The sequence below is a fragment of the Bactrocera neohumeralis genome, chromosome 2 (assembly GCF_024586455.1).
Source record: "Bactrocera neohumeralis isolate Rockhampton chromosome 2, APGP_CSIRO_Bneo_wtdbg2-racon-allhic-juicebox.fasta_v2, whole genome shotgun sequence".
Lineage (NCBI taxonomy): Eukaryota > Metazoa > Arthropoda > Insecta > Diptera > Tephritidae > Bactrocera > Bactrocera neohumeralis.
Genome location: NC_065919.1, coordinates 87,314,113 through 87,339,985, shown reverse-complemented (window position 1 = coordinate 87,339,985; position 25,873 = coordinate 87,314,113). Strand labels below are relative to the sequence as shown.

General features: G+C 38.3%; 4 protein-coding genes across 7 annotated transcripts in view; 2 read left to right on the top strand and 2 right to left on the bottom strand.

Moving 5' to 3' along the window:
* Positions 1–393: 393 nt before the first annotated feature.
* Positions 394–7,103, top strand: LOC126767806 (serine protease grass-like). Its single transcript, XM_050485448.1, has 5 exons — positions 394–894; positions 1,251–1,411; positions 5,777–6,102; positions 6,161–6,354; positions 6,441–7,103. The coding sequence occupies exons 1-5, from the start codon at positions 831–833 to the stop codon at positions 6,863–6,865; spliced, it is 1,170 nt and encodes a 389-aa protein (XP_050341405.1). The 5' UTR covers positions 394–830; the 3' UTR covers positions 6,866–7,103.
* A 1,306-nt stretch (positions 7,104–8,409) lies between these two features.
* Positions 8,410–11,500, top strand: LOC126767805 (pickpocket protein 19). 3 transcript variants are annotated; one of them, XR_007669159.1, is made up of 9 exons: positions 8,410–8,969; positions 9,039–9,152; positions 9,212–9,428; positions 9,484–9,614; positions 10,036–10,424; positions 10,481–10,631; positions 10,725–10,831; positions 10,917–11,091; positions 11,150–11,500. XR_007669159.1 is itself a non-coding variant. In XM_050485446.1 (8 exons), exons 1-8 carry the CDS (start codon positions 8,938–8,940, stop codon positions 11,030–11,032), a joined length of 1,257 nt encoding a protein of 418 aa, XP_050341403.1. In that variant the 5' UTR covers positions 8,410–8,937; the 3' UTR covers positions 11,033–11,500. The 3 variants fall into 3 exon arrangements, 2 of the variants coding, with proteins under 2 accessions (XP_050341403.1, XP_050341404.1); XM_050485446.1 differs by having other exon boundaries at positions 10,917–11,500; XM_050485447.1 differs by having other exon boundaries at positions 8,411–8,973; positions 10,917–11,500.
* A 37-nt stretch (positions 11,501–11,537) lies between these two features.
* LOC126767808 (serine palmitoyltransferase small subunit A) lies at positions 11,538–13,030 on the bottom strand. The gene is made up of 2 exons (XM_050485450.1): positions 12,727–13,030; positions 11,538–12,144 (listed from the first exon to the last, which is right to left on the bottom strand). Exons 1-2 carry the CDS (start codon positions 12,824–12,826, stop codon positions 11,981–11,983), a joined length of 264 nt encoding a protein of 87 aa, XP_050341407.1. The 5' UTR covers positions 12,827–13,030; the 3' UTR covers positions 11,538–11,980.
* A 552-nt stretch (positions 13,031–13,582) lies between these two features.
* The window catches only part of LOC126767798 (protein serrate), a 97,479-nt gene continuing 85,188 nt past the window's right edge, over positions 13,583–25,873 (bottom strand). For both annotated transcript variants that reach the window (XM_050485434.1, XM_050485435.1), the window contains exons 12-17: positions 22,642–22,789; positions 22,399–22,524; positions 20,894–20,989; positions 16,089–16,460; positions 15,431–16,026; positions 13,583–15,358 (exon numbers count right to left, since the gene is read on the bottom strand). In XM_050485434.1, coding sequence (XP_050341391.1) covers positions 14,555–15,358; positions 15,431–16,026; positions 16,089–16,460; positions 20,894–20,989; positions 22,399–22,524; positions 22,642–22,789 — 2,142 coding nt within the window. In that variant the 3' untranslated portion in view covers positions 13,583–14,554. The remainder of the gene's footprint in view (positions 15,359–15,430; positions 16,027–16,088; positions 16,461–20,893; positions 20,990–22,398; positions 22,525–22,641; positions 22,790–25,873) is intronic.

Genomic DNA, 25,873 nt, shown 5'->3' with positions numbered 1-25,873 from the left:
TATATAGGAATATGTATTCAAAATCTGTAAACTTTTAAAACCGTTCTTGAAGAATTCGTTTTTTTTATTTATTTCCCGCCCAAAAGTATACTAAATTAATAATAAATTTGCTATAAAGAGTGGTATATGCTAAATAGTGTTAATAAAATATTTTTTTCAAAAATTTAGGAAGTATTTATTATTAATTTTTCTTGCTTAAATTAATCATATTAAATATTTCTGCTTGTTTTGGAAGTACGCTCAAGTTTCCCATCACTGTCGGCAGCGCACTGCAACCTGCTATCAGCAGCTGCAGCGCCGCCGATCCGCCTAATTGAGAGTGAGCGCTTAGAAGAGCGCCGATGTGCGTCGCCGCTTTCAGTTTACTATAAAAGTGCGACTTGAGACGCTGCCAATCTCAAACGCAAAGCAGGCTCGATCATCTCTCAACACAATAGATTCCAAAGTCAGAGCTAGAACAGCTTACAAGCTTCAATTAGCACTAACTAAGCTTAGTTCTTATTGGAACGTCTAGTGAACGCGTCGCACTTCCGCGTGCCTGCAATGAGAGTTTAAGAACATAACAAATTGAAAAAGTTGTGTCGTAAGGAAAGTTATACTTGTGATACTGATCTGCCTTGCACAGTAGTGAATATGCCATAAATGCCAATAAAATTAAGAAATTGCAGACAATAAGAGTAGTGGCGCGTCTTAAAATCTCCTTTAAGTGTGAACTCACGTTCTATTAGCAAGAATCGAGATATATGCACATATACATACATACAGACACTCGCATGCGCTTGTCTCATAAATTTCGAGGAAATTGATTAAGTGAAATACAACAAAGAAAAATGCATTACAACAAAATGTTTGGGCTGCTTTTAGTCGCCACATTGCTGCAGGCGGCGAGCGGACGTAAGTTTTCAAACAAATTCTATATACAAACATATGTATGTACGTACATATGTGCTTTTGTAGCGGTCAGTGCAAGGCAAATCACCCTTGAACATAATCACTGACAAACTGCATTTAATAATAAAAACAAAAAATTAAAATAAATAAATAATAAAAGCTTTGCATTCAAGAAACCTGTCAATGTTGCAGCTAACGAATTTCTCTTCTACTTTCACGCTCAACACAACGCTCCTACACACACACACACGCGCACGCAAACCGGCACTTGACGAACTCGTCGCTGATAATATCTGCGCAAACAATAATCAAACAAACACACACGCACACACATATACCACATGCATAAATAACAACAGAATTTTATTATTCCTGTTTGACACCTTATAACACATACGGACGCTGCGTGCCGATCAAAAAATGTGGCTTCTTCCAGAAACTCTTCGCGCAGTACGGTCTTTCATTGCCACAAAACTATGCAGCGGAATTACTAAGGGCACGTTGTCAAGGCGGACCGGAGGTACGTATAAATACCCTTTGCTGTTCTACGTTAGGGATCGAGAGTGTTTACCGGTTACCATATTAAGCGGTAACTCGTTGCGTCTTTTGATATCGCGCAATCGTGAGCTTCTGTTATGAATTGAATTTTATTAGGTTATGTAATAATAACTGTAATACTAGGAAACATTAAGTTACGAATAGAGAATGACATAATCTAAGTTTAAGTCGAAATAAACGCGTGGCGAAGGAATCAGTTGATGTTTTAACGTATGCGTTGTCTTTGGAGCTCTGATATGGATAAAAGTGTTTCACTGTAGCGCAGAGAACAGAAACAGAACAAAGAAACACTGGATGATATTTTATTTATACATATGGTAGTATAGCCTTGCATGAACGCGAGATAAAAAAGTATTGTATTAAACATTTCTCCAATGGCAACTTCTGTTTATCAGCAAGTCACCAAACGGCTTATGTGTCCAGCGAGACCAATACCAGATAATTTACGCAAATCTTTCAATTTATTGCAAGCTTTGTGCAATTTCCTTGAATTTCTGTGCTGATAAAAAAATTCTGTGGAATTTCATTTTATTTTTTCATTTTGATGCAAGCTTAGTATCAACAAGCCATAAAGTCGAGAATTTAACTAATAATAGCTGTTTAACTAGAATAAAATATTTTTTTTTAATGAAACTGGTCTAGTTTTGTAAAAGTGAAGATAAGCGATCTTATTGAATTTTTTCACAATCAACTTCACACTTAACTGCTTTACCGCTTGTTCATAAAAAAATATAAAATTTTTTGGAATAGTTTTCGTTTGGTGCCCTATTGAAGATGGAAGAACGAAAACAGTATTTTATGCATATTTCACTTTCGAAAGGATGTGTAACAAGAAGATGTGTTAACCGAACACCAATGACAAAATCGGGCTGTTAAATTTCGTTCCGGCAACTTCGATCTTGAGGAAGCACCACGTCCTGGTAGAACCCTTAAAACCGATGTGGATAAAATAAAGTCGTTGGTCGATACAGAAAGTCGAATAACAACTCGAGAGATTGCCGAAAGATTAAGTTTATCTAACGCGATATTTCACAAGCACGTCTAGGATTAGTTGCGACACATGACATATACTTGTAAGTTCCTTCTTACAGAACGAAATTTGCTTCGTCACGCTACGCTACGACTGTGATTTGCTTATCAAACGTGAAAGCAATGCTTAATATTTAAAATGCATTGTTACTGGTGATGAAAAGTGGTTTGTTTAAAAGAATCTAAATCGCAAGGGATCATGGTCTAAAAAGTATGAACCAGCTCAAACCACTTGGAAGAGAAATAGTCAGCGAAAAAGGTTATGTTGTCTGTTTGATGGGATTTTAAAGGGATCGTTAATTTTGAGCAATACCACGATTTATTCTGAAGTGTATTGGGATCAGTTGGACAAATTGAGTGATGCATGATGAACAGAAGGAGTCGGAATTAATCAATAGAAAAGGTGTAGTGTTCCACCAGTGTAATGCGAGACCTTGAAAACTCGCCAAACGCTTTTACAACATGAATGGGATCTACCACATCCACTATCTTTTCCAAACTTGACACCTTCGGGCAATTACTTGTTCCGGTCTCTGGATGGGGGAAATTTCACCTCAAATCAGGACGTCAAAACCCACTTGGACCAGTTTTTTGCCTGCAAGGATCAAAAATGTAATGAGCGTTGAATCAAACTCTTAACCGAAAGATGGCAAAAGACATTGGAACAAAATCAAGAATATTTCATTACAAAAAATGTTTTTAAAAATTAAATAATCGTGTTTAAATTGCACAAAAGAAAACGAAGTTATTTAGTGAACGACCGAATATAACTGCGACTACGGAATACCTAATTGCACTTTACGAGAGAATAGCGTCTACCAGTCGCAGACAATTGTGTATATTACAGAATACTATCAATTATAGTAGGAAGAACAGTACAAGTCAAGAAACTGCTCAGAGGCAGGTGTGTACATTGTTTTGGGAATTTTTTGAGTTTGAGTTCATTGGATATCTTTATGGAAGTTTCTAACTGAAAAACGTATAAAAACCATAATGTGCAAATATATTGTTAACTTTTAAATCTTCGGTGATTTTTTCGAACGTCCAAATGTCAGCACACACACCTTAAAGTTTAAGGTAAAAAAAAAACATAATAATAATGGCATTCCCAAGAGTTTTAGGAAAGCCGCGCTTTTTAATTTTTTGCTAAATTAGTTTGGCAATTTTTGTTTTTGTTTTTTTTTTATGTGCAAGTAAATTCGTCTGTTTCTATGTCTTAAAATAACCTGCATAATATTTATACATTCGGAAAACCCGTTTCTACTTGAATTCAATTCAAAACGAGATGCGAATATGTTTCTTAATTTTTAATTTTAATGTGATAAGCGTGTGCGTTTCGGGCGAGTGTGAAAAAAATTCTCGAATTTACTTGCGTTGCGATAAATGTTTAAGTGAAAAAAGAAAATAATCAACAGCGACAAATTATGAAAATATGTACATACTATACATACTTATGTATGTACATATGCAGATTGAACTTGCTCGTGTGTAACAATTGACTTGCCTTTGAACTCACGGCAAATATTGTTTGTTTCATGAATGAAACGTAGATTCCAAGCTGAGATATCGGCTTTTGGTAACTGGTATTTTGTATTAGATATAAACATACATACACATGTGTATTTATATGGAAACAAACCCAGTTTTAACATTTAGCGGCGTATAATAAATAAATTAAAATTTTTGCGGGCTGCCAAAGATCATCCAACCGCAAGTGCATTGTGAATCCCAGATGAATTTTGAAATAAAATGAATTTCAGTAAAATATAAATATATTTACCTAAAGAAGACTAACGATAAAACTCCCCTTGTATAATGTCGTGGTTTTCGCTACAAGATAACAAGTGACCTCCGTACATGTATGTATGTATAGTATGTCAATTAAATGTTATACGGTGTAAAAAATCAGACGGAAATGAGAGAGAAGTTTGTATATTATTTTGTTAAGAACATGAGGCAGCTGTGTTTCGATATGATCGAAAGTGTACAATATTGCATAAGAGTAATTATTGATGAAACCATAAATGGATGGCAACCTGAAGTTAGGAACTCTTTTATTAGGTAAAATAGTTGCCAGAAAGAATATAATGCTCCGATTTTATCAATTTTTGGCGTCACGACATATTTTAGATATGACACACTACTTATGCAAAATTTTCTTCCGTTAACTTTATTGGTGCTTCATTTATATATTGAAAAGTGAAATGATTATGATCTTTATCATTATGGAATTAATAACTGTGATATATGCAAAGATGACTTGGTTGTCGGTTTCCTCGATTTTCACAGCGCAATATAGGAATTTAGTATCCCTACAAAACTAATACGGCTGTGTAAACTGACGTTGAGCAATACCAAAAGCTCCGTCAGAATCGGAAAGGACCTCTCCGAGCCGTTCGACCCCAAACGAGGTTTCGGACAATGCGATTCCCTTTCGTGCGACTTCTTCAATCTCCTCTTGGAGAAAATAACCGTGCCGTTAGTTCAGTTTTCTCCAAAATGGATAAAGAAGCGAAGCAAATCGGTCTTTTGGTGAACGAGGGCAAGACGAAATATCTCCTGTCATCAAACAAACAGTCGTCGCACTCGCGTCTAGGCTCTCACGTCACTGTTGACAGTCATAACTTCAAAGCGTAGATAATTTCGTCTATTTTGGAACCAGTATCAACACCAGCAACAATGTGGGCCTCGAAATCTAACGCAGAATAACTCTTGCCAACAGATGCCACTTCGGACTGAGTAGGAAATTGATGAACAAAGACCAAACTCGACAAGTCACTCATTATTCCTGTCCTGCTATATGGTGCAGAGGCATGGACGATTACAAGAAGATTTATGGTTCTTTGCCCATTGGCCACGGCGAATACCGCATTCGTTGGAACGATGAACTGTAGGAGATATACGACGACATTGAAATAGTTCAGCGAATTAAAAGACAGCGGCTACGCTGGCTAGGTCAGGTCGTCCGAATGGACGAAAACATTCCAGCTCTGAAAGCATGCGACGCAGTACCCGCCGGGGGGAGCAGAGCAATATAGTTAGAGTACTTATAAGTTTTTTACTAATGGCATTTTGAGGACGAGACATGTGTCCGATTTCGTCCAACTTTATTATGAAGTCAAGAAGCATGTTTACAAAGTGTCATCAAGATATCTTAATTTCTACGGAGAAGCATTGTAGAATTATGTATAAAATTTCGGCGGACATTTACAGTAATACAATATTTTTTTTTATAAATATGACCCATATTTCTTACATAATAAGACCGTACTGATATCTTCGAATTTATGGCTTTCAGATACATATCTGTTGTGATGACAATCTCACGCCATTTCCTTCAGCCACGCCTCCAACCCAGCCCACGCTAACAAATGGCGGCGGCTCCACAAACAATGCTGGGTCAATGGATCCAGCGGGTTTAAATAAATTACGTGAACAAAAATGTGGCAACGCTGGCGGGGAGCGTGTATCGCACGGCGAAGATGTCGATCTGTATGAATTCCCATGGATGGCACTTCTGATTTATGACTCCCCTCAGGACCCCTACAAATGTGGTGGATCATTAATAACCGATAACTTCGTTTTGACTGCTGCGCATTGTATGGTGGGCGTGCCAGGTAGAATGTAAGTTGAATACATTATAATTTTATGAATATACGTAAATGGTATTGTCTCCTTAAAGAATTGGTGTTCGTTTGGGAGAGCTTGATATATCAAAGGCTGAGGACTGCGTAGTAGTGAACTCACGGAGACTTTGCGCTCCGCCGGTGGAAGATGTCGGTGTGGAAAGGACGATTCCCCATCCGGAGTTCAACAATGCACGTAAAACCAATGATGTCGCTTTGGTCAAACTCAACCGTTCGGTGCGATTTCAAAGTAAGTAAATTACAACAATTTCTCTGCATTTTTAAATATTATTTCTTTAAGCACGTAAACACAATTGAAATATTTCCTATCTACAGGACACATCAAACCCATTTGCTTGCCCATCATTCCCGAAGCCGCAGAAATACCCTTGGATAAACGCTTTTTCATAGCGGGTTGGGGTGGCACAGAGAACAGCAGGACATCCAACATCATGCAAAAGGCTCTGGTGCCGTTTAGAACTCGCAGCGAATGCCAAAACATCTTTCGACGAACGCCTATCAATGAAAATCATCTCTGCGCCGGTGGCGATGGACGCATCGACACTTGTAAAGGTGACTCTGGCGGACCACTCTTCTATTTAGCGCCGTATAGCGGACCGCTGAAATCCCTACGCTATGTCCAATACGGCATTGTATCCTTCGGTGGCACGGAGTGTGGCAGCGACAGAAACTCACCGGGCATTTATGCAAATGTGGCACACTTTTTGCCGTGGATAACCAGAAATATTGCTCAACATTAATATTAGTTGCGGATATGTTTAGACTTGTGCAATATTTGTTGTATTATCTTCATGAAAGCAATACTTTTTAGCCATATTTTTCATTATTATTTATGTAATATCTATTTATAAATTATACTATGTGTGAATATAAAAACTTAATGAGATTAGGTTATATAAATATGAAGTGCCCTAAAATTAGCCCAACGTTGGAGCTACAAAAAAATAAACAAGACTAAGTTTTTTTAAATTTAATAAACGTTTTAATTTTTTAAGGCCACTTAGAGGCCACTTAATACCTTATATTATATGTGAAAAATATTGGGTAGTCGAAAAAATTTTTTCGTATTTTGTTTTTAGAAGAACGCCACGGACCCCACCAACGAAATTTGTGAAGTATTAGTTCGTGCGACACAATAATGATTCGCTCGCTTCTGTTCGGGAAATTTCGATGTGAAAGATTCACCTCGCTCTGGTCGACCTATCGTTGAAAAAGTCGATGAATTTATGGAAAAGATTGGCTAAGACCATCACATAAGCAGCCATGACATCGCTAAAGAATTTAACATTCATCATCAAACTGTTTTGAACCATTTGAATTATCTGTGAAAAATTTAATGGACCGAATTAACATCTGCGATTCTTTGCTGAAACGAAATGAAACCGAACCATTTCTGAAATGAATGGTAACAGGAGACGAAAAGTGGATCAAATACAACAATAATGTGCGAAAAAGATCATGGCCTATGCGTGGTGAAGCTCAACAAATGGTCGCAAAGCCAGGATTGACGCCTCGAAAAGTTATGCTGAGTGTTTGGTAGGATTGGACAGGTATCATTCACTATGAGCTGCTCCAGCCTCGTAGAACGATTGATTCTACATTTTACTGTCAACAAGTGATGAGATTGACGCAAGCAATCGAAAAAAACGGTCAGAAGGGATCAACAGAAAGCGCTTCGTCTTCCATCAGGACCACGCTAGACCACATACATCTTTGATGACTCGGCAAAAACTGGGAGAGTTTCGCTGTGAAGTTTTGATGCATCCACCATATAGTCCTGACCTTGCACCATCCGACTACCATTTGTTTCGTTCAATGCAGAACTCCGTTAATGGAGTAAAGTTGGCTTCAAAGAAGCCTGTGAAAATTACTTGTCGCAGTTTTTCGCCCAGAAACTTAAAAAGTTTTACACTGATGGAATAATGTCTCTAGCGGAAAAATGGCAAAAAGTTGTGGACCAAAATGGTACGTATTTGGTTCATTAAAGTTCATTATAAATATAAAAAAAAATAAGTTGGAGTTTGATTAGAAATACGAAAAGACTTTCTCGACTACCAATAATTCTGATTTGGAATTTGATAAGATATAATCGGACTGCAGCGCAGAATGTGGGAAAACTGCGCCCCAAAGCCATCAAAAATTTAACAATTCACGCCGTTGGGTTTTTAAATCTTGAAAAGATACAACAGTGTGGTTCTTATTATACTTCACACTGCAAATCTAAGATTGTTACCACAACAGTCGGATGTACGTAATCGGCACGGACACTAGGATCTACCAAATCTTGTATTCTTTTCTAGCGTATTTAAAATTGGTAATCTTGTATGTGTTGTATGCGGTTTTGAGTTGTCATTTATTAATCTTTATTTCGTCCTCTTCTTCTGTGCTTAAATGTTTTGTAAAATTTTCTGACCGTCAATATTCTGGTAGGTAGTATATTTCCAATTGTAATATCCTTGATTGAAAGTTCTAAAGCCACTGAAACCCAAACACCTTTTCGACCTGGAAAGTCGCTTTTAACACACAACAATAACATAATATGGGTCAAAAAATCAGTTCACTCATAGATCGTTATCAAACGCTTTCAATCAAAGTCGAACAAAAGATGATGGACAAACAAAAGGATATGAAAACAAAGCCTTTTATATGAATGAAATACCAAAAATATGATAGAATATTTGTCACTTTACACTTACACATACATATGTATGTATGTAGAAATATATACACATAAAAGCAGCACGAAATGCTTTAGACATATTTGAACCGTGCCATCCACACTGAGTCCTGCTGGCAGTTACTATGATCGATAATGGCGACTTCGCTGCGTTTAATTCTAAAATAGTCTGTAAAATTATGAAATATTTTTCAAAATAAAAAAACATGTAATATGGTTTCATAATAATTCCACAGTTCATTTCTGTTGCTGTCTTCTTACTACACCCTGCCGTTTCTGGTGAAACTCTGTGTGGGACTTCTTAATAATTTCTTCGCCTCATCCGTATCCTTCAATATGGATACGCTTTTGTAAGTATACATTTATATTTAGTGAATTTTTATGAACACACGCACACCACTTTTCAAAGCATCAACTGGAACACCTCCTTTCCGGCCATTACCGTTTGTGAGATCTACAATGGCGAGAAAATTTGGGACGTGAGCGAGCAGTATTTCGGCGCGAACCACGATCTGCAATTGGACGATTTTGTCGGTGAAGTGGTCTTTTTCCGTGGCACCTGTACCACATGCGATAGATGCGATTATTTGAAATGCCCACAGAACATCACCGAGCTCTTGACACGGGTGCGTATGAGTAACAATTTACTTGACATAAATATTGACCCGACTTTTTCTGCAGTTTCGCGGTAAATGCGCACAGTTGTTGCTCAATTGTAGATATATAAATAAACCGTTCAATTGTTGCGACGAATTTCTGCCGATTCAAACCGAATATGGCATTTGCTTTGCGTTCAACTCGAATCAGGCACGGTAAGTGAACTTTAATATCGTATAAGCTTTGTTCGATTCGCCGGGTGTTGAAGAGCAGCGAATTTAATAAGCAGCTGTATAACTTTTAATTTTCTAATTGCTTTCATCTTTAATTTTTTCGTTGCGAAATTAGACGCTGGCTAGAACGAATATCAAGCTGTGTGTTGAGCTCACTTACAAATATATGTACATATGTGATGATTAACATTTGGTTGAATGATCGCTACTTATGTATATATTATAATAAGTATGTTATATGCGATGAATGATGTTTGGTTGAATGATCGCTACTTATTTATTTTGCCTATGAAATTTCGGTTAGCAACTTTGGAGAATTTTAAGTTTTCACATACATTTTACATTACGAGTTCTCGTATTCCTATATGTACATAAGTATATTTATCGCTTTTTTTCATTGCAGTAAAAGCGCACAAATGCATTTCGCCAGTAGTCGTGAAACCGGTCCTGGCATATTGAAATTTGATGCCTCTGCGGACATTCAGCTGCATATACATCAACCCATTGATATTCCACTTCCCTTCTTTGAGAGTACGATTCGTGAAACAGTGTTGCTTGGCAGCACCAAAGAGATCGTCATCAATGTCATGGAGGTGTATAACCATCCCAGCGTGTATCAACTCACGCTAGATCAGCGTCGGTGCCGCTTCAGCAACGAACCCACAGATTGGGGACTTGAAGTGGGTCTCTATGAGTTCTATAGCTATTCCACTTGTATTGTAGAGTGCGGTCTTAAAGCGCAGCTGGAACATTGCAATTGCAGCAGCCATTTTCTAGCACCTGCAATGAAACGTAAGCCAAATGTCAGGCTTAATAAATATTCTATGTGCTTACCACTCTTATTCCAGCGCAAAGTGGATCTGTGCCCATGTGCGATTATCGCGGCTTGAGTTGTCTCACAAAATATTATGAGGACATACAACTGGAGCGCAAATCGTGTGATTGTATGAGTTCATGTGAAGAACCTGAATACACTATCGTTTACAGTTCGCCGGATGCGTGAGTAACATACTTACTTACGTATACATATATGAATACACCAACAACTGATTAGAGAAGTAATTTAATATCTGTTTCTTTAACTGAACGTAGCGACAGTGAAAGTAGTCTGGAGGTGACACAGGTGCATATCGCACTCATTGATCTACCAACGCAGCGTTATATTCGACGGGTCACCAAGACACCACTGGACTTGTTAAGTGAGTACATAAAAAAAAGTATATCTTGAGCAAGAATTTATAAAAATATGAAGAAAATATTACATATTAAATTTATTTTTTTTAGTTTTAATTGGTGGCATAGTTGGACTTTTCTTTAACGCCTCCATTGTGCGACTCATTGAAGTTATATTTTTAATCAAAGAGTACAACTGGAATGGTTTATGCAGCAGGAACAAATAGGAGCGTATTTATGCACAAAAAAAAAAATTCACAACAATATGCCCTTTGCTTAGCTTAATGTAAAGTGTTGATTAATTCTTTAAGTAATTGCTTATTTCACAACACTATTTATTTTAGAAGTTTCAACATAGCGCTAATTCATTTTGCAATTTCATTAAATGTCACACACTACTAAGTGCATAAGTATGTACATATACACAAAACGACCATAATTCTATGCGTATGAATGAATTAATATCCTAAAGGGGCATGTTAGTGTGACAGCCTAAAAACGGACGATTTTTGAAAATTTAAAAATTGTCGAATCATTGTCTCCGCCTAATCGCTGCAGCAAATTCGTGTGTCTACGAGAAAAACGCGTTTAAAAATAAGTTGGTGGTTGAAACACTATTTGAGTATAACCCACGTAATATGAAAATGTAATTTTTTTAATTTTACACAAACTGTGTCTCATAACGTAAGAAAATTAAATTGTTATATAATTCACCAAATAATATCTCTTAAGTTATTTATAAGTTATGAAATATATTTTTATTGAGCTTTAAATTACGGCTTCTATATAATTGATTGATTACAACCCTTTTGAGATTGGTTTCACCCACAATCCTGTGCGAATATGTTCGAATACGAACAAAATTTTCAGAAATCATTTTAACACTAAATGCGCTTTGCATTACAAAGATTTCATCTAAAGCACCACATTATTAAGTATCACTTTATACACGTTAACATTTTTGAAATTCATTGAGTTCCACATAGTCTCTGTCGATTTTCACCTTAATGTTATGTCTATTATTAGTATTAAACATCATAGTTCATGGAATAAAAATGTAAATTGTTAAAATTGTTAATTATCAATGCTGTTAATAACATTTTGGCCTAAGTAGCGAATTTACACTTAACAAATAAATATTGTGCGTTTTTACTTTGGTCATGTCCCATTCTCTCCTAACTCATACTCATTTTTTGTGTTTGCAATATGGGTGTATACGATGCAGAGCCTTCTTTTTGTGGTAGCGGAGACACAAATTGTAGGAATGTTTCAAAATATGAAGGCAAATACACGAAGCTGGAGAAAATCACCAAACCAAGAGTGAGTATTACAAAACTATCTGAAATGAGAAGAAAGTTTTAATTATTTTATGAGTGGTTGAAGTCTATGTAGGTATATTTTTGAATGTTGTTATATAAATAAGAGTAGAGATTTGCTCAGTGACCTTTGGGCTGGTGGACCCTCACATACTTAACCGACATGGCTATTTTGTTACTTACATTACTTATACCTTTTTCTCAAGTGTTAGAACCACAATCGACTTTTCTGCTGACTAAATTCCACAACTTTAACGATAGTCTTTAATTATGTCTATCTCCTTGGCTAATGTAATGTTTAAACTTGTAGCAGTAGTGAATATCTGCACTCTCACTACACTTCAGATAAATGATTCATCAAATATTTTTTCACTAATCTGTTTGTTTTCATTCAATAATGCTCTGGGTACTTGTTTTATCTACAGTTTTTAACAGAAATCGGTCTGTCTTTGCCAAACAAAGAAACTTAAAGAAAGATTTATGTAGTGAGAACCATTTAGATAACTCTCATCAAATCTTTCCTTGTATTTGATTCCGTTATTTTTTTCCCATTGTAATACTATGTTATTTGTAATTTATAACTAATAATCAACAAATCTACTTACTTATTAGCTTCTTTTCCCATGGTTCAAACATATAAATGCAAGTAACCAATTCGTATTGCATATAAAGACTCAATAAAATATTTTTGAAGAATTTCAGCATTTTTACAACTTTGCTCAATACTTATTCCAGCATTTAAGTTGACTAAATGGGTTGTTTCCTGACGGTGGTCACCTTCTCTTATTAATGTATATAAAACGATATATTTCCCAGCAATCCTTGTTGTAGTTGCTAATTTATTATTTACTTTTGTTCAGCTCAAAGATTTATCAACCAAATTTGCTTTAATATTCAGCTGACGTAAAATGTTGTTATCAGCTGTGGAGTTGCCACATAAGCAATTGGTTTTTTATATGCCAGAAGTTGAGGAATTACAGAGAAATTGCAGGGAAACGGAGAACGGAGGTATTAACCCTGTTATAAATAATGTACAATTTGTTTTGATGAATTTTGTGGAATATTTGAATTATTTTTTACTTGTTAGTTATTGCTTGAAGTAAAAATGCATTAAAATGTATTGAATTAAAAAATATATTATTTTTTTTGTTTTTTTAATAATAATTAAACCTTATTTTTCACATATGGATATGTTTAAGGTTATACTGTATAAAATCGTCTATCATAAAATATTTAACTCTGCTTCGTTATCCATCGTCAAAGCGACGACGCGCCATTTTAAATTCATTTGAAAACAAGTTTTTCCTAATTGTTTTGTTCTGATTTTTCGTAATAAGAATGACGTTCCAGGTTAATGAAAAACAGAATGTTTTTGTTTCACTTTATTCATTGCTTTTTACAAATTTATTTATAAAAGTAATAAAAGTTCTACGGTACAAAATTAAAGAAATTATTCAAAAATAATTACTTATGCCAAAACATCATTTACAAAAGCGAATGTATAATCAATATAAATAATGGCTAACTAAAACTGATAACTACTAATTAAATATTTTATTGCAGCCTAGTTGAGAAACAATATATAACTAACAAACCTAACTAAATATGGAAGCATGAAAAAACTTAAACAAAATCAAATGAAAATATTTTTTAAATGTTAGAAATTATTAAAATGTATGTGGGAATTTTTAAGATCGTGCAAAATATTTTCCTCCTTATTTAACTACATTTTTTTATAAGCACTAATATTTACACACTTTTTTTCAGTAAGTTTAATTATATTTACAACCAACTTAAGTTAAATAGTTTTTCCTGTTAAAATTCTTTATATTTCCTAAAGTATAACTTAATGCAAACGTCATTTATAGGTTAGAATTACAGAATTATCTATTCATTTGTTATTTGTAATTATTTTATTCTTAATATCACACACTGTAGGATTTTCAAACTCAACATTATATGCACTAAACTAACGGCTTATCTTAAATATTTATCTTTTTCCAATAACATTACACTTTTTGTTTACTTCTAAGCTTAACTTGTGATTTAATTTAATTATACTACTTATAAGTTCAACTATTGCATATTGCTAGTTTCGAGTTAAATATGTATTTGCATAAAAATGATTCAAAACAGTCGTAATTCGTAAACAATTTATTAAGTAAACTTTCGGTCGCATGTTCTCGATTATACTGTTACCACCAGCAGCGTTTAGCCAGCTTAAGGACATCTTCTCGATCTGCCTTTGTTGCCCCTATCATCTGACATCTGACGCCTGACGCATAACCACTTCCATGGTTGCCACATTTCGTTGGGCTCCAAAAGTTGGAATATATATATTTAAACCTACAGTTTGCTAGTTAATTCGGTAGATATTCTGAGATCATTGGCTCAAATGCACGATGGCGCCTCTACGGCCACTTTGATCGTGTACTACACCACCACGGTGAGCACGTCCGATTCTTCGTTGGCGGGCGGTGGCATTGATTTACAATTGATTGATCTCTTTCCGAAATCTTTTCGCGGACTGTCCAGCGAACCGACGGTGTTCTTCTTCATATCAGAATTTGGTGTTTTGTGCAGCAAGATTTGCGAGTTGCGCTTTTGAACGTGTGCGTGGTGAAGCTCAGTCTTGCTCGTCGCATTGGTTCTGCTGCCGGTGGCACTTACCTCCAGCTCGCAGTCAAAATTCGATTCCCCGCAATTGGCTGGATAAAGTGGTTGTGAGCGATGCAGCGCTGAGGTGGAAGCAGCTACAAGTGAAGATACCGTCGCTAGTTCGGGTGATGGGTTGAGGCTAAGTTCCATGCCATTGGTGCGCCCTAAAGAACTGGTCGAACCTTTGAGCGGATTTGTGTAGCGACGCAGATTTTCTTCATTTTGTAGATTATTCGATTTTTCCTCTTCGTGACGCGAGACATCCATTGAAGGTGTAAGATTGATGCCCGATGTAGAGCGCGGGTGTAAACGTTGACGCCACATAAGTGTTATAAATACGGCACATCCGATTAGCACGATGAAAATACCGCAAAGAATGCCAATTAGTAGGCTGCTGTGATTACCTTCCGCCACGAGTGCGGTTTCTACCTTGACCTCTAGTATGGAGACCAAAGGCGCGAATTTTGCATTCCGTAACTCTTTGCGGCGTTGCAAACTGTTAATCTGACGGGAGGAGAGTAGCTCGCCGAGTAGGCCGACTGTTATAGGCAATTGCGGATCTGCTAATATGGTGGATGACTAAAGTAAAAATAAATATGAAGTTAGATTACTGAACTACTTCCATTAGTTTCACTTAAGCCTAGTACTTACCACAGTCATTTCGATGGTGTCGTTTGTGCCCATTTTCAGATCGCAAATTATAATCAGCATGGCGTCGTTGCTGTCGGGTGGCGATTTCACCAGTTTTGAGGCCAGCAGAAAGCGTATCACCGAACAAAGTCCCTCAACGGAAGAGCCCTCGCCAACTTGTTGCAAGTCCAGCAGTATAGTAAGGCGTGCGCAGTTTTCATTCAATATTGCTTGGTTTGGCCAACACTCCGGCTTGGCGGGCAGGCGCGGCGGAGCTACACGGCGCGATGGCTCTAACGCACGACAGTCACCACGTACAGCACAGGGCGGCGAGAGACACGCCTCATTCACTGTTGGTACACACACTTCGTGCTGTTTGCATACACCGGACAGATTTGAAGATTTCGTAGCAGCATCCACTTTGAAGCAATTCGGTAAGCCGCACCAGAGATTCGTGCAACGCGAAGTGCCATTCTCGCAGATACAGGCATTGCAGTACTCGTCTGTACTGCCAGAGAGCGCCAGTTCCAGCCAGTCGCCTTGGCTCTGATTCAAGGCATGATAGGGCGAGAGCGTGTTTGTCGAGTTTATGCAAGCAGACTTGGGATCAGAAAGCACTGGAATGAAAAAACATTTTTTTGATACTTTCCTTTTCAATTTACAACAGCTTTTGACTTACATATCTCACAACGCAATCCATGTCGACCCGGTGGACAAATACAAGTGAAGCCACCAATACCGTCAATGCAAGTGGCACCGCCTAAGCAAGGCTGCGGCGAACACTCATTCACATTAATGCGACAATCCGGTCCGGAAAAGCCCTGTGCACACAAACAGCGGAACCAACCGGTGCCTGACTCGCAAGTACCGCCGTTGTGACACGGTTGTCCGCTACATTGGTCGATGGGCTCATCGCAGAAAACGCCATGCCAACCGGGCGTACAACGGCAGTGCGATTGCAGGCCCTTCTCGGTGGAACTAGGGAGGCAAGTTCCACCATTTTGGCACTGACCGCCATAACACTCATTGGCACGTTCCGAGCAACGTTTTCCTGTAATGAAGAAGTAAGATAAATCGGATCAGTTGTGGGTAAAGTTATACAATTTTTAGTCTACAGTAGACTTTCCAAAAATGACCTGAGCTTTCAACTTCAGTTTTTAGGCCGGGGTTTCCAGCGAGGAAATGTATTTTTAGAGTATTCAGTTGCGAATCTTAGAACCAAAAGTTTTTGAAGCGCTGTGATAATTTTTACTTTCGACGGAGTTCGTAAGTGCATGGTTGAATTATTGAAATCTTTTGAAATGTGGAATGAAAAGGGTACCAAGTTGGCTTACATTCCAGAGGTGACAATGGATCATTTTGGACTTAAGCTTTATGCGAAAGCTCTGTGCAAAGTGGGTGCTGATCGGGCTCACAATTGACCTAGCGATAACAAAATTGACTTATTCTTCAGCTCTTTCATGTTCTACCTAAAGAAAATGATCAGCGGAAAGAATATTCATGAAAATGTGTTGCTCTTTAAGTCACCATGAAAGCTTCAGATTTTTAAAGATTCGGTGTGGCGAATTTTCGTTGGAAAATAGGAATTTGATCACCTTATTAGCCATAAGCTAGCTAGTTAGCTCGTTAAAATTGTTGCAACTTGAAACATGATCCTCTGTGAGGCCAAATTATATCAAACATATTTGCATGCTTAAGTATTGACAGTTAATTGCCATCTGCAAATAGTCCGAAATGCATGACATCTAGTAGCCATCTATAGAGCCGAGTCCTTGCTCTCTGCCTCCTTGCGCAATATTAAATGCATAAATTATTTTGCAGCCAGTGTAAATTTACCTTGTTCGCAGGCAATTGAACAAATTCTTTAAATTATTTCTCAGGGCTATAGCCTAACTAACTTTTCGACACCATCGCACTTTGTATGCACGTAAGTTGACCACTGGCCAGCTCATTTGGTGCCATCTCAATTGGCATACACTTGTAGGTACAGAACATTTGCAAACACCGCATCGAACGAATGTACGAACATGCACGCATGCGCCGTGCTCCGTCGCGATATGCATGTGTATCAGCGCTACAAATCGGCGTACAAGAAACGAAATGCAATTTATTACTTCACTGTCACATCCTGCCACCGCCGCTACTGCTGGCTGCCGCTTGCGCTTGCCGCAACTTAGGATGCGCGTTTGTTTAGCTGTAAACTGCCGAGAGTTGGAGGTAAGCGGCGGCCAATGCCGCCAACACCAAACGGCAGCTAGCAGCTACAACCAGCAGCAGGCAGGCAGGCAATGCGGCGAATCGAACACGAAACGGCAATTGGAAACGCGATCTTTGCGTTTCGTATTAATTCGCTTTCAAGTTTAACACAGCCAAACAAGACAACGGATTTGTAAGCGAGCGCATGCGCTCCCAAGCCGCCGAGTTGCGGAGCAGGCGAGTGGAGTTAGTGCGGGCGAAGCAGCAGAAAGCGAACGCGCAGTGCTCTAAGGACGGACAGTTGCCATCGTACACACACACACACGTGCACTGACTGAGAGACAAAACGATATGAGGTTAAATGAATCCGGCGGCGAATGATCCCACCATCAGATAAAAACACTTCACACACGATTAGGAAATTTTAATTAAAATATTTTGTATTTCTGTATTTCTTTTCGTTTTTTTGTTATTGTTTTTATTCGCTTGGTTTGATTTTTGCATGGTGAGGATTTCGGTCGAAAATCGTACACCGATCGGCGCAATCTTAAACACATGTGCATGTGTGTGTATTGAGAACAGCGTCTGCTGAAGGTGCAAATGCAAGTGGCTGCAAGGAAAGGGTCGCTAGGAAATTAGGTCGGAATTTGGCGCACGCAACATTGTTTGCTGTTTGTATTTAGCTCTTGCTGTGATTTATTCTGAACTCGATTTATTATCAAGTAATAGACTTTTCAGTATAATGTAACTGTCGCACTCAAAAAATATGCGAGCCAAACAACGTGCGAATTCTGAATTGGTCCTAATGACTAAATCTCTAAATGGGATATTGGTCGCGATGGGGTTCTGGTAATTGATTTTATAATAGTCCTATTAGCCACGTCTAGACTTTTATGAAAAAAGTACATTCTGATGAATGTAATCAAACCAATTTATTCAGACATCAAAGCTTTCTCCTTGATGGTTTCCCTAAAATACTTTTTTTAGTTTTTACAGCTATAGCGCTGCCTCTAGAATGTAAAAAAGTTTAAATTTCACTTCACTATGGTTGAGTCATTCGTTCAATCAAGGCGAGGCGAGTCGTTCATACGATAACTTCGAAAAAATTGAAGAACTTGTGTGAACTGAAGGCCATCCCAGCCGAAGCTTATAAAAGGTGTGTGGAAAATTGAGCCACGGGAGTTCATGATGAATTAAGGTACATGTCATTAATTTACAAAAAGTAATACTGTATTTCCTTCTACTAGTTGTTAAGATAAGTTAGGTTGGATGGCTGACCAAAGATCGTTTGTGTACTGCTGTATGATGTAGAAAAGATGAGCTCCGGTGTTCGAACTCATAAATTAGCAAAATGCATAGGATCCAATACAAATTTCCATTCTGGTCAGTTCGGTGGAACTGTCCCAAATGCGAGACAGTCAAGACGGAAGTGTTGAGTAGTTTCCACATCATCTTCTCTTTGCAGCTTTTGCAGATGGCGTTCGATAAGATTCCCAACCTTACCGCATGGACGCCAATAAGGCAATTTCCTGCTAAAAGCCTAAAGGGAGAGATCACCAAATCTCTTGCGATCGGTCTTGGCTTTTACGCCAGCGCTTGTAACGATGGTGGCCCAGCGCTGGCCAAGCATCCGCGAAGTCCAGCTATCTAGTAGAACATAAAAGCATACGGGAGCAGCGACCCACGCCCATTCTGCCGATAGTGGTTCTAGGGTGCCTGTTCATACTAGCTCATCAGCTTTGCAATTTCCTGCGATTTCGCTGTGTCCTGGCATCCATACCAGTCTTATCACAAATTCACTTGATGCCATTGATAGCGAGGTTAGGCACTCCTTGGCCAACCCTGAACACACTGTTAATGAGTTCAAGGCTAGTATCGCCACCCTGCTATCTGAGTGGATGGTCACTTCACTGAAGAAGGCTACTCACTGTAGCAGTAAATCTAATGCTAACTTAATGGTTGCAATCTTGGCTTGAAAGACACTACAATAGTCAGGAAGTCTGAAGCTGGAGTTGATAGAGAGCTCCAGACAGTAAACCCCTCCACCAACCTTCTCCGAAGCTTTGACCAAACCGTAAAGAAGCTCACTGCCCCTATCCTCCAATGGCTTCTTCCTACCCACAACTCCCTGGTCAATATACAAGTATATGGGCAGAGAACGAGCCACCAGAGTTCGGTTTGACGACTCTATGATCCAATTGCATGGAGCATGATCCGGTATGAAGTCAAAGTGTGTGAGGATATCCGAATGTTTAAATACGTGTTCTTTTAAGAACCCAGCTTCTCTGAGTCTGATAGCAACTTTCGCAATACACCTTCCCACGATGTCTACGGGCACTATGTGCAAGATGGCGTTAAGTGCCATGGTTGGAGTGGAGCTGAGTTCACAAAACGCGCTGATCAGCGCCACACTTTGAGCGCTAGTCCTTACAAAGGGTCCGTACTTTACCGGAAAGGAATAACCGACTTATTATAATGCTCTACTAAACCATCTGCTTTTGAAATCTTTGCTCACATCACCACCAAGTGTCAGTAATGTTTTAAAAAAATATAAATTTCCATTCAAAGGAAGTAAAAAAAAATAATTGACAATTTCGAACTCACACTTATAACTGAAATGTGTAACCTTAAGTCGCCCATGGCTTCAATATCAATTAGCAAACACATTAATTCAAATTATTTCCCACAACTGTTGCTAATTAATTAAGCGTGAACGCGTTGATCACTGCGCATAATCTGGATCATTTGCATAATCGATTTTAGAGCGTTCTCTGGTAAAGCTCAGTTAAAATACAGTTATTTCAAACATTCATTTATCATACTTATGGCAAAATAGCAAATTCGCTAGAGCATAACCGTCGCCTAATTATGCAAGCAATCGCGTGTGACACAAATATATTATAAATGGAACCTTTCACTTTCAATTAATCAGACCTTCGATATGCTCCAGCCGACTTTGCCGCCTAACTCTTTAAGCGCATGTGTCGACACCCACACGAAGTAAGCGAATATGAGAAATTATTGGCTTTTTACTGCGATCAAACTGAGAGTTTAGGCGATAATTAAAAGTGAGGCATTCCTCTTTGAACTCGCCAATGCTTTTCCATTGAGCTACACTTGCCACAGACACGCTATAGACACTTACATATACCATTCACAACAGAAACAAAAAGTGCATTTCACGCGAATGCCAGCTCATTAATGCCACCACTTCGGAGTAAAGTTTCAACTCTCCCTCACCTCCCCTCCCACACCGCCTACTCAACGCTGGCATGTTTATTTGCTTACCTGTCCAACCAGAAATGCATTCACATGTGAAGTCACCGTCGCCGTCCAGGCAAATTCCACCGTTTCGACAAGGATTTGGCGAGCACTCATTTAGATCTGCAAACAGAAAGCAGAACAGACAAAACAAGAACGTCAGTTGTGCGGCAAAAGCACATAAAAAGAAGACATGAAGACACGTATGTAAACAACGAGACAAGCAAGGACACGAGACGGCACCGCGTTCGTACGAAATTAAGCGATGGACATGGCGAAATGTAGCAAAAAAGTAAAAGCTGCAATGTTGTTGTAAAATATCCACGCTGGCGAGTTAATTGGGTTTGTGGCAGCAATGCAGCGCTGGTGGTGGTGGCTTAGCAGCGGCATTTAGTCGGCATGCAACATCTTCTTCGGCGCTCGGCTCTCGGCAGTGACGTTGCCCATTGTTGTGCGCTGTTATCCTGCGCCACGTCAGTCGCGCGGTCGACTTTGTCAGATAAAGGTTTGTATGTTTGTGTTTGCATGTATGTGTCTATCAGCTTGCTTGGCACCAAGCGGCAGTCAACAAATACGCGCGTTGCGCCCCACCAGCGCCGCCTACTTTTTGCCTTCATCAGCGCTCTGCTGACTCATTTAGTGGCTTGCGTTGAGCTGGCCAAATGAATCTTGAAAATTTTAATTAACATTTTTGTGCTCCAAATACACACAAACATATTTGCATTCGTCTTCGCTTGCGTTTCGCGTGTTAAAAGCGCTCATTTCGGTTAAATCTCAGCACTGCCTAGAATGAAATCGAAGCATGGTATTGCACATACGATCACACATACACATCTCTGCTCCATTTGAAATTCTGTATCGATTTCTGTAGCCTATTTGGTACTCTTCTATTCATCAGTCCCTCAATGAGCCGCTGACAATGTGTGCTACTGCAAAGTGTTGCATTTTTCGCATGCACTGTGCTATTACAGTCTGCTGCAGCCAGCAACTCCGTTGATTTATTAACTCACGAAGGTGCAGACGCTTTCCAGGGAAGTGCAGCATTCAAATAAAGTGCTTCCCATTGTTCTAGGCCGGGCTTCCGCGCCGTCTACCGTGTTTGATTACACCTCAGCTGCCGCCGGTTTATTTCCAGTTTTATTGCTTGACTAAAGTTCTAAACACATCCAGCCTTTCGTCGAATTCACTCTTCAATCAGCCAGCCAGCCAGCACAGCGCGCGATCGCTTACATTCACAGCATTCAAGCGCTTAAACGGTGGGAAAGTATTTTGTTAATGTCTCTGTTGCTGTTTTTTGCTTCGACGTGCTTTTATTATGATTCAATAATGATTAATTTTATATCTGTTTGAGTTCAGCAAACTATTAGCTGTGCAGCTAATTATGGATTTACGATTTTGCGTGTAAAAATAGCAATGGCGCATACTGCTCATAAAGTTCGCTGCTTGAGTCTTTCGTTAATGCAAAAGTTCTTTACAAATGTTGCCGTTTACTTTGTGCTTGTTTTTGTTGTAATTGAAATCGTTCTACTTACTGTGCTCACAGAAGGTGCCCGTGTAGCCCACATGGCATTTGCAGAATGTGCCCACGTCGCCGATCTCGCAAGTGCCGTGCCCGCTGCACGGCAGCGCGTTCATTGTGGCGTTGGCGAAGCAGCCCTCTGCGGGGGAAATTACAAAGTTGATTAATGTCGATATTTGTGCTTAATAATTTCGTATGCAAATGTTCATATTTTATTGTTGTTGTTATTTTTTTTTTTAATTTGCATTTTGCTTACCGTTGCAAGGCGGTTGGGAGCAGAGCGGCCGTATTTGCTCGCAAAGCTTTCCCGCGCGATCGGGCGGGCAGTGACAGTAGTAGCTGCCAGGTGTGTTAAGGCAACGGCCTTGCAGGCATGGCGAGGGTGTGCAGTGATCTTTGGCCTCCTGAAAGTAATCAATTATTTTTTTAATTGTTGTAAAATGCTTATTTTTAATGCAATCATTGAATGCTAATGAGTAATATTATAGTAAAAAATTATTATTATTAACTTGGATTTTTTTTTAATGTTGAAAAAAGACTGAAGCGCTAAGCCTTTCATTATGTAAGAATATTTGACAATTTACAGATATATATATATATATGCCAGATTCCTAATTGGAGCATTTAATTTTGTCAATTATTGTGTCATGTTGAACCGAAAGTACGATTAAAGAGAAAGGCTCAGTGAGTGCCTTGTCGAAAATAGGGAAAGTCACAAGTTTAAAATTATTTTCCAATATTTTTATCTTTCGTTACACTTTAAATGTAAAGTGGTTAAGAGGTTATATCCGTATCCACTTGGAAAAAGAAGTAAATTTTTCGTTTTTAAACTTAGACTTCAGAGAGGCTTAGAAAAATGAAATTATTTTCAAAAATCATGTTTCTTTCATCATTACTATTTATATTGGGCTGTCGAAAAAGTCTTTTCCTATTTTGTCAATAGATATCGTGGCAGTCGTATATCTACGAATCACATGGTGTCATACCATATAGTGATGGAATGGTGAGATTTTAAGCTTCATTTAACCAAAAAAAATTAAGGTCGGGGAAGTTGAAAAAAAGTTACAATTGTTCAAAAATGAGTGAAAATAATGAAGAAATTCGCTATATTTTGAAATTTTTCTTCAAAAAAGCCAATAAAATTTGCGAAGTTTACGGAGATGATGCTGTATCAGTTCGTGTAGCACAACAATGATGCACCTCGCTCTGGTCGACCTATCGTTGAAAAAGTCGATGAAATTATGGAAAAGATTGACCAGGACCCTCACAGGAGCAGTCATGACATCGTTAAGGAACTTAACATTCATCATCAAACGGTTTTGAACCATTTAAAAAAGGCTGGCTACAAAAGGAAGCTCGATGTTTGAGTATCACATGAAGCTGAACAAATGGCCGCAAAACCAGGATTGACGCCTCGAAGGGTTATGCTGAGTGTTTGGTGGAATTGGAAAGGATTCTACATCTGATGAGATTGAAGCAAGCAGTAAAAAAACGGCCAGAACTGATCAACAGAAAGGACTTCGTCTTCCATCAAGACAACGCTAGACCACACACATCTTTGATGACTCGGCAAAAACTGGGAGAGCTTGGTTGGTAAGTTTTTATGCATCCACCATATAGCATTGACCTTGCACCATCGGACTACCATTTGTTTCGTTCAATGCAGAACTCCCTTAATGGAGTAAAGTTGGCTTCAAGAAAAGCCTGGAAAATTGAATTGTGGCAGTTTTTCGCCGAGAAACCAGAAAAGTTTTACACTGATGAAATAATAATTCTAGCGGAAAAATAGCAAAAAGTGGTCGGCCAAAATGGTACATATTTGGTTTACTAGAGTTCATTATAAATATAAAAAAAATAACTTGAAATTTGATTAGAAATACGAAAAAACTTTTTCGACTACCCAATATTATTTCCCATTTAATTTTGTCTTTTGAAATATTTTAAATATAAAGTGCTGTGCAGCTTTTAAGCTGTTACATTCATTCGCAAGAAAAAGTAGATTTTTGTTTTAACCGTAAAGTTCAAAGAGCCTTAGAAAATCGAAATTATTATCTAAAAGCGTGTTCGTTTCATCATTACTAGAATAATATATCTAAGAAGGTCGTGTCAGCCGACTTTGAAAACAGCGTTTCGAGAGAATTACGTTTAAGACCTTGGCATCCAATTACAAACAATTACAAATACGCTCACATCTTCGAAAGTATTTTTCGGACTAACTTCGAATTTTAAAAAAATTTGTTAAAATGTATTTACATTTGTTACATAATAAAAAGAAATGGAATTTTTAAGTGAATATAGCTCCCTGAGTTAAATACTTCCACACAAGTCATACATATATATTTTCCATTTGGCCCAAAGCAGCAACTATCAACAACTTGTGCAGTAAATATGTAAATAGCAGCTGAACTAACGAATGCTATCGATATGACGAGAAAAAGTCCGCACAATCATCATAAAAATATTTTTATTCAACATTTTCTATAAATATTAAAGTCTAACTCACAGTGAAACCACCTGGCGTATGACTAATAGCAGACCGACTCGCAAAATCTTGCTCATTCACTAATGCAACGCTCATTTAAATGCGAGAACGCCCCACACAAATCAGCAGCAAAAAGCAAGTAACCCTAACTACTGCGGCGGTGCCTCATTCCTTAACTTCATTTACGCCGCTTTAACTCAAGATCAATTTACATAAACACATGAAACACATGTATCGATGTGTATCAATATGTATGCAAGCTTAAACAATTCAATGCCAAGCAACTGCATGCACACACACACACACTTCGCCGGCTAATGACGTATTTTTCATTAACTAAAAAATTTATACTCATTTCCTGCTGGAAACACGACCGTCGCGGCGGCCTAGGATGGCTGCCCAGCCAAGCCGCCATAATCCCGGACGACCCAGTTCATCAGACAAACATAAAACCGCTTTCAATGCGCATAAATCTCCACATTTCATTAACACCCCGAAAATGATGAGTTTTAGTTTAAAATTCGGTTAAAAAAAAGAAACACAACAAAAACAAAATAAAGCAAACCAGAAAGAATAATAATAAAAGATCAGAAAACAAATACCAAAGCAGCACAAATTTATACCGTTTATACAATACAACAAATACGAGTGAGTTTAAACTTTTCTAGCAACAACACTAACAACAGTGCTAGCTGCCTGCGAGTAACGAACACGTGAGAAAATCCCAAAAAACTTGCCACAAATATTTCATGCCATCGTGTACTCTTGTTTTTGCCGCTATTTTGTTGTTGTTTTTATCGATTTTTTGTTTCTTTGGAGTTGATTATTTGGTTGGCTGATTCGCCATACTCAGGCGAGTGTATTCGTTACTCGTTCATGTGTTTTATATATTTTCGTATTCTCATCACAATTGATTGCTCGTAATGCGATTAGTGTTAAAAGGCATTAAAGCATCGAATTCATATGACAGACACACCACATACACACGCACACACACACACAGGCG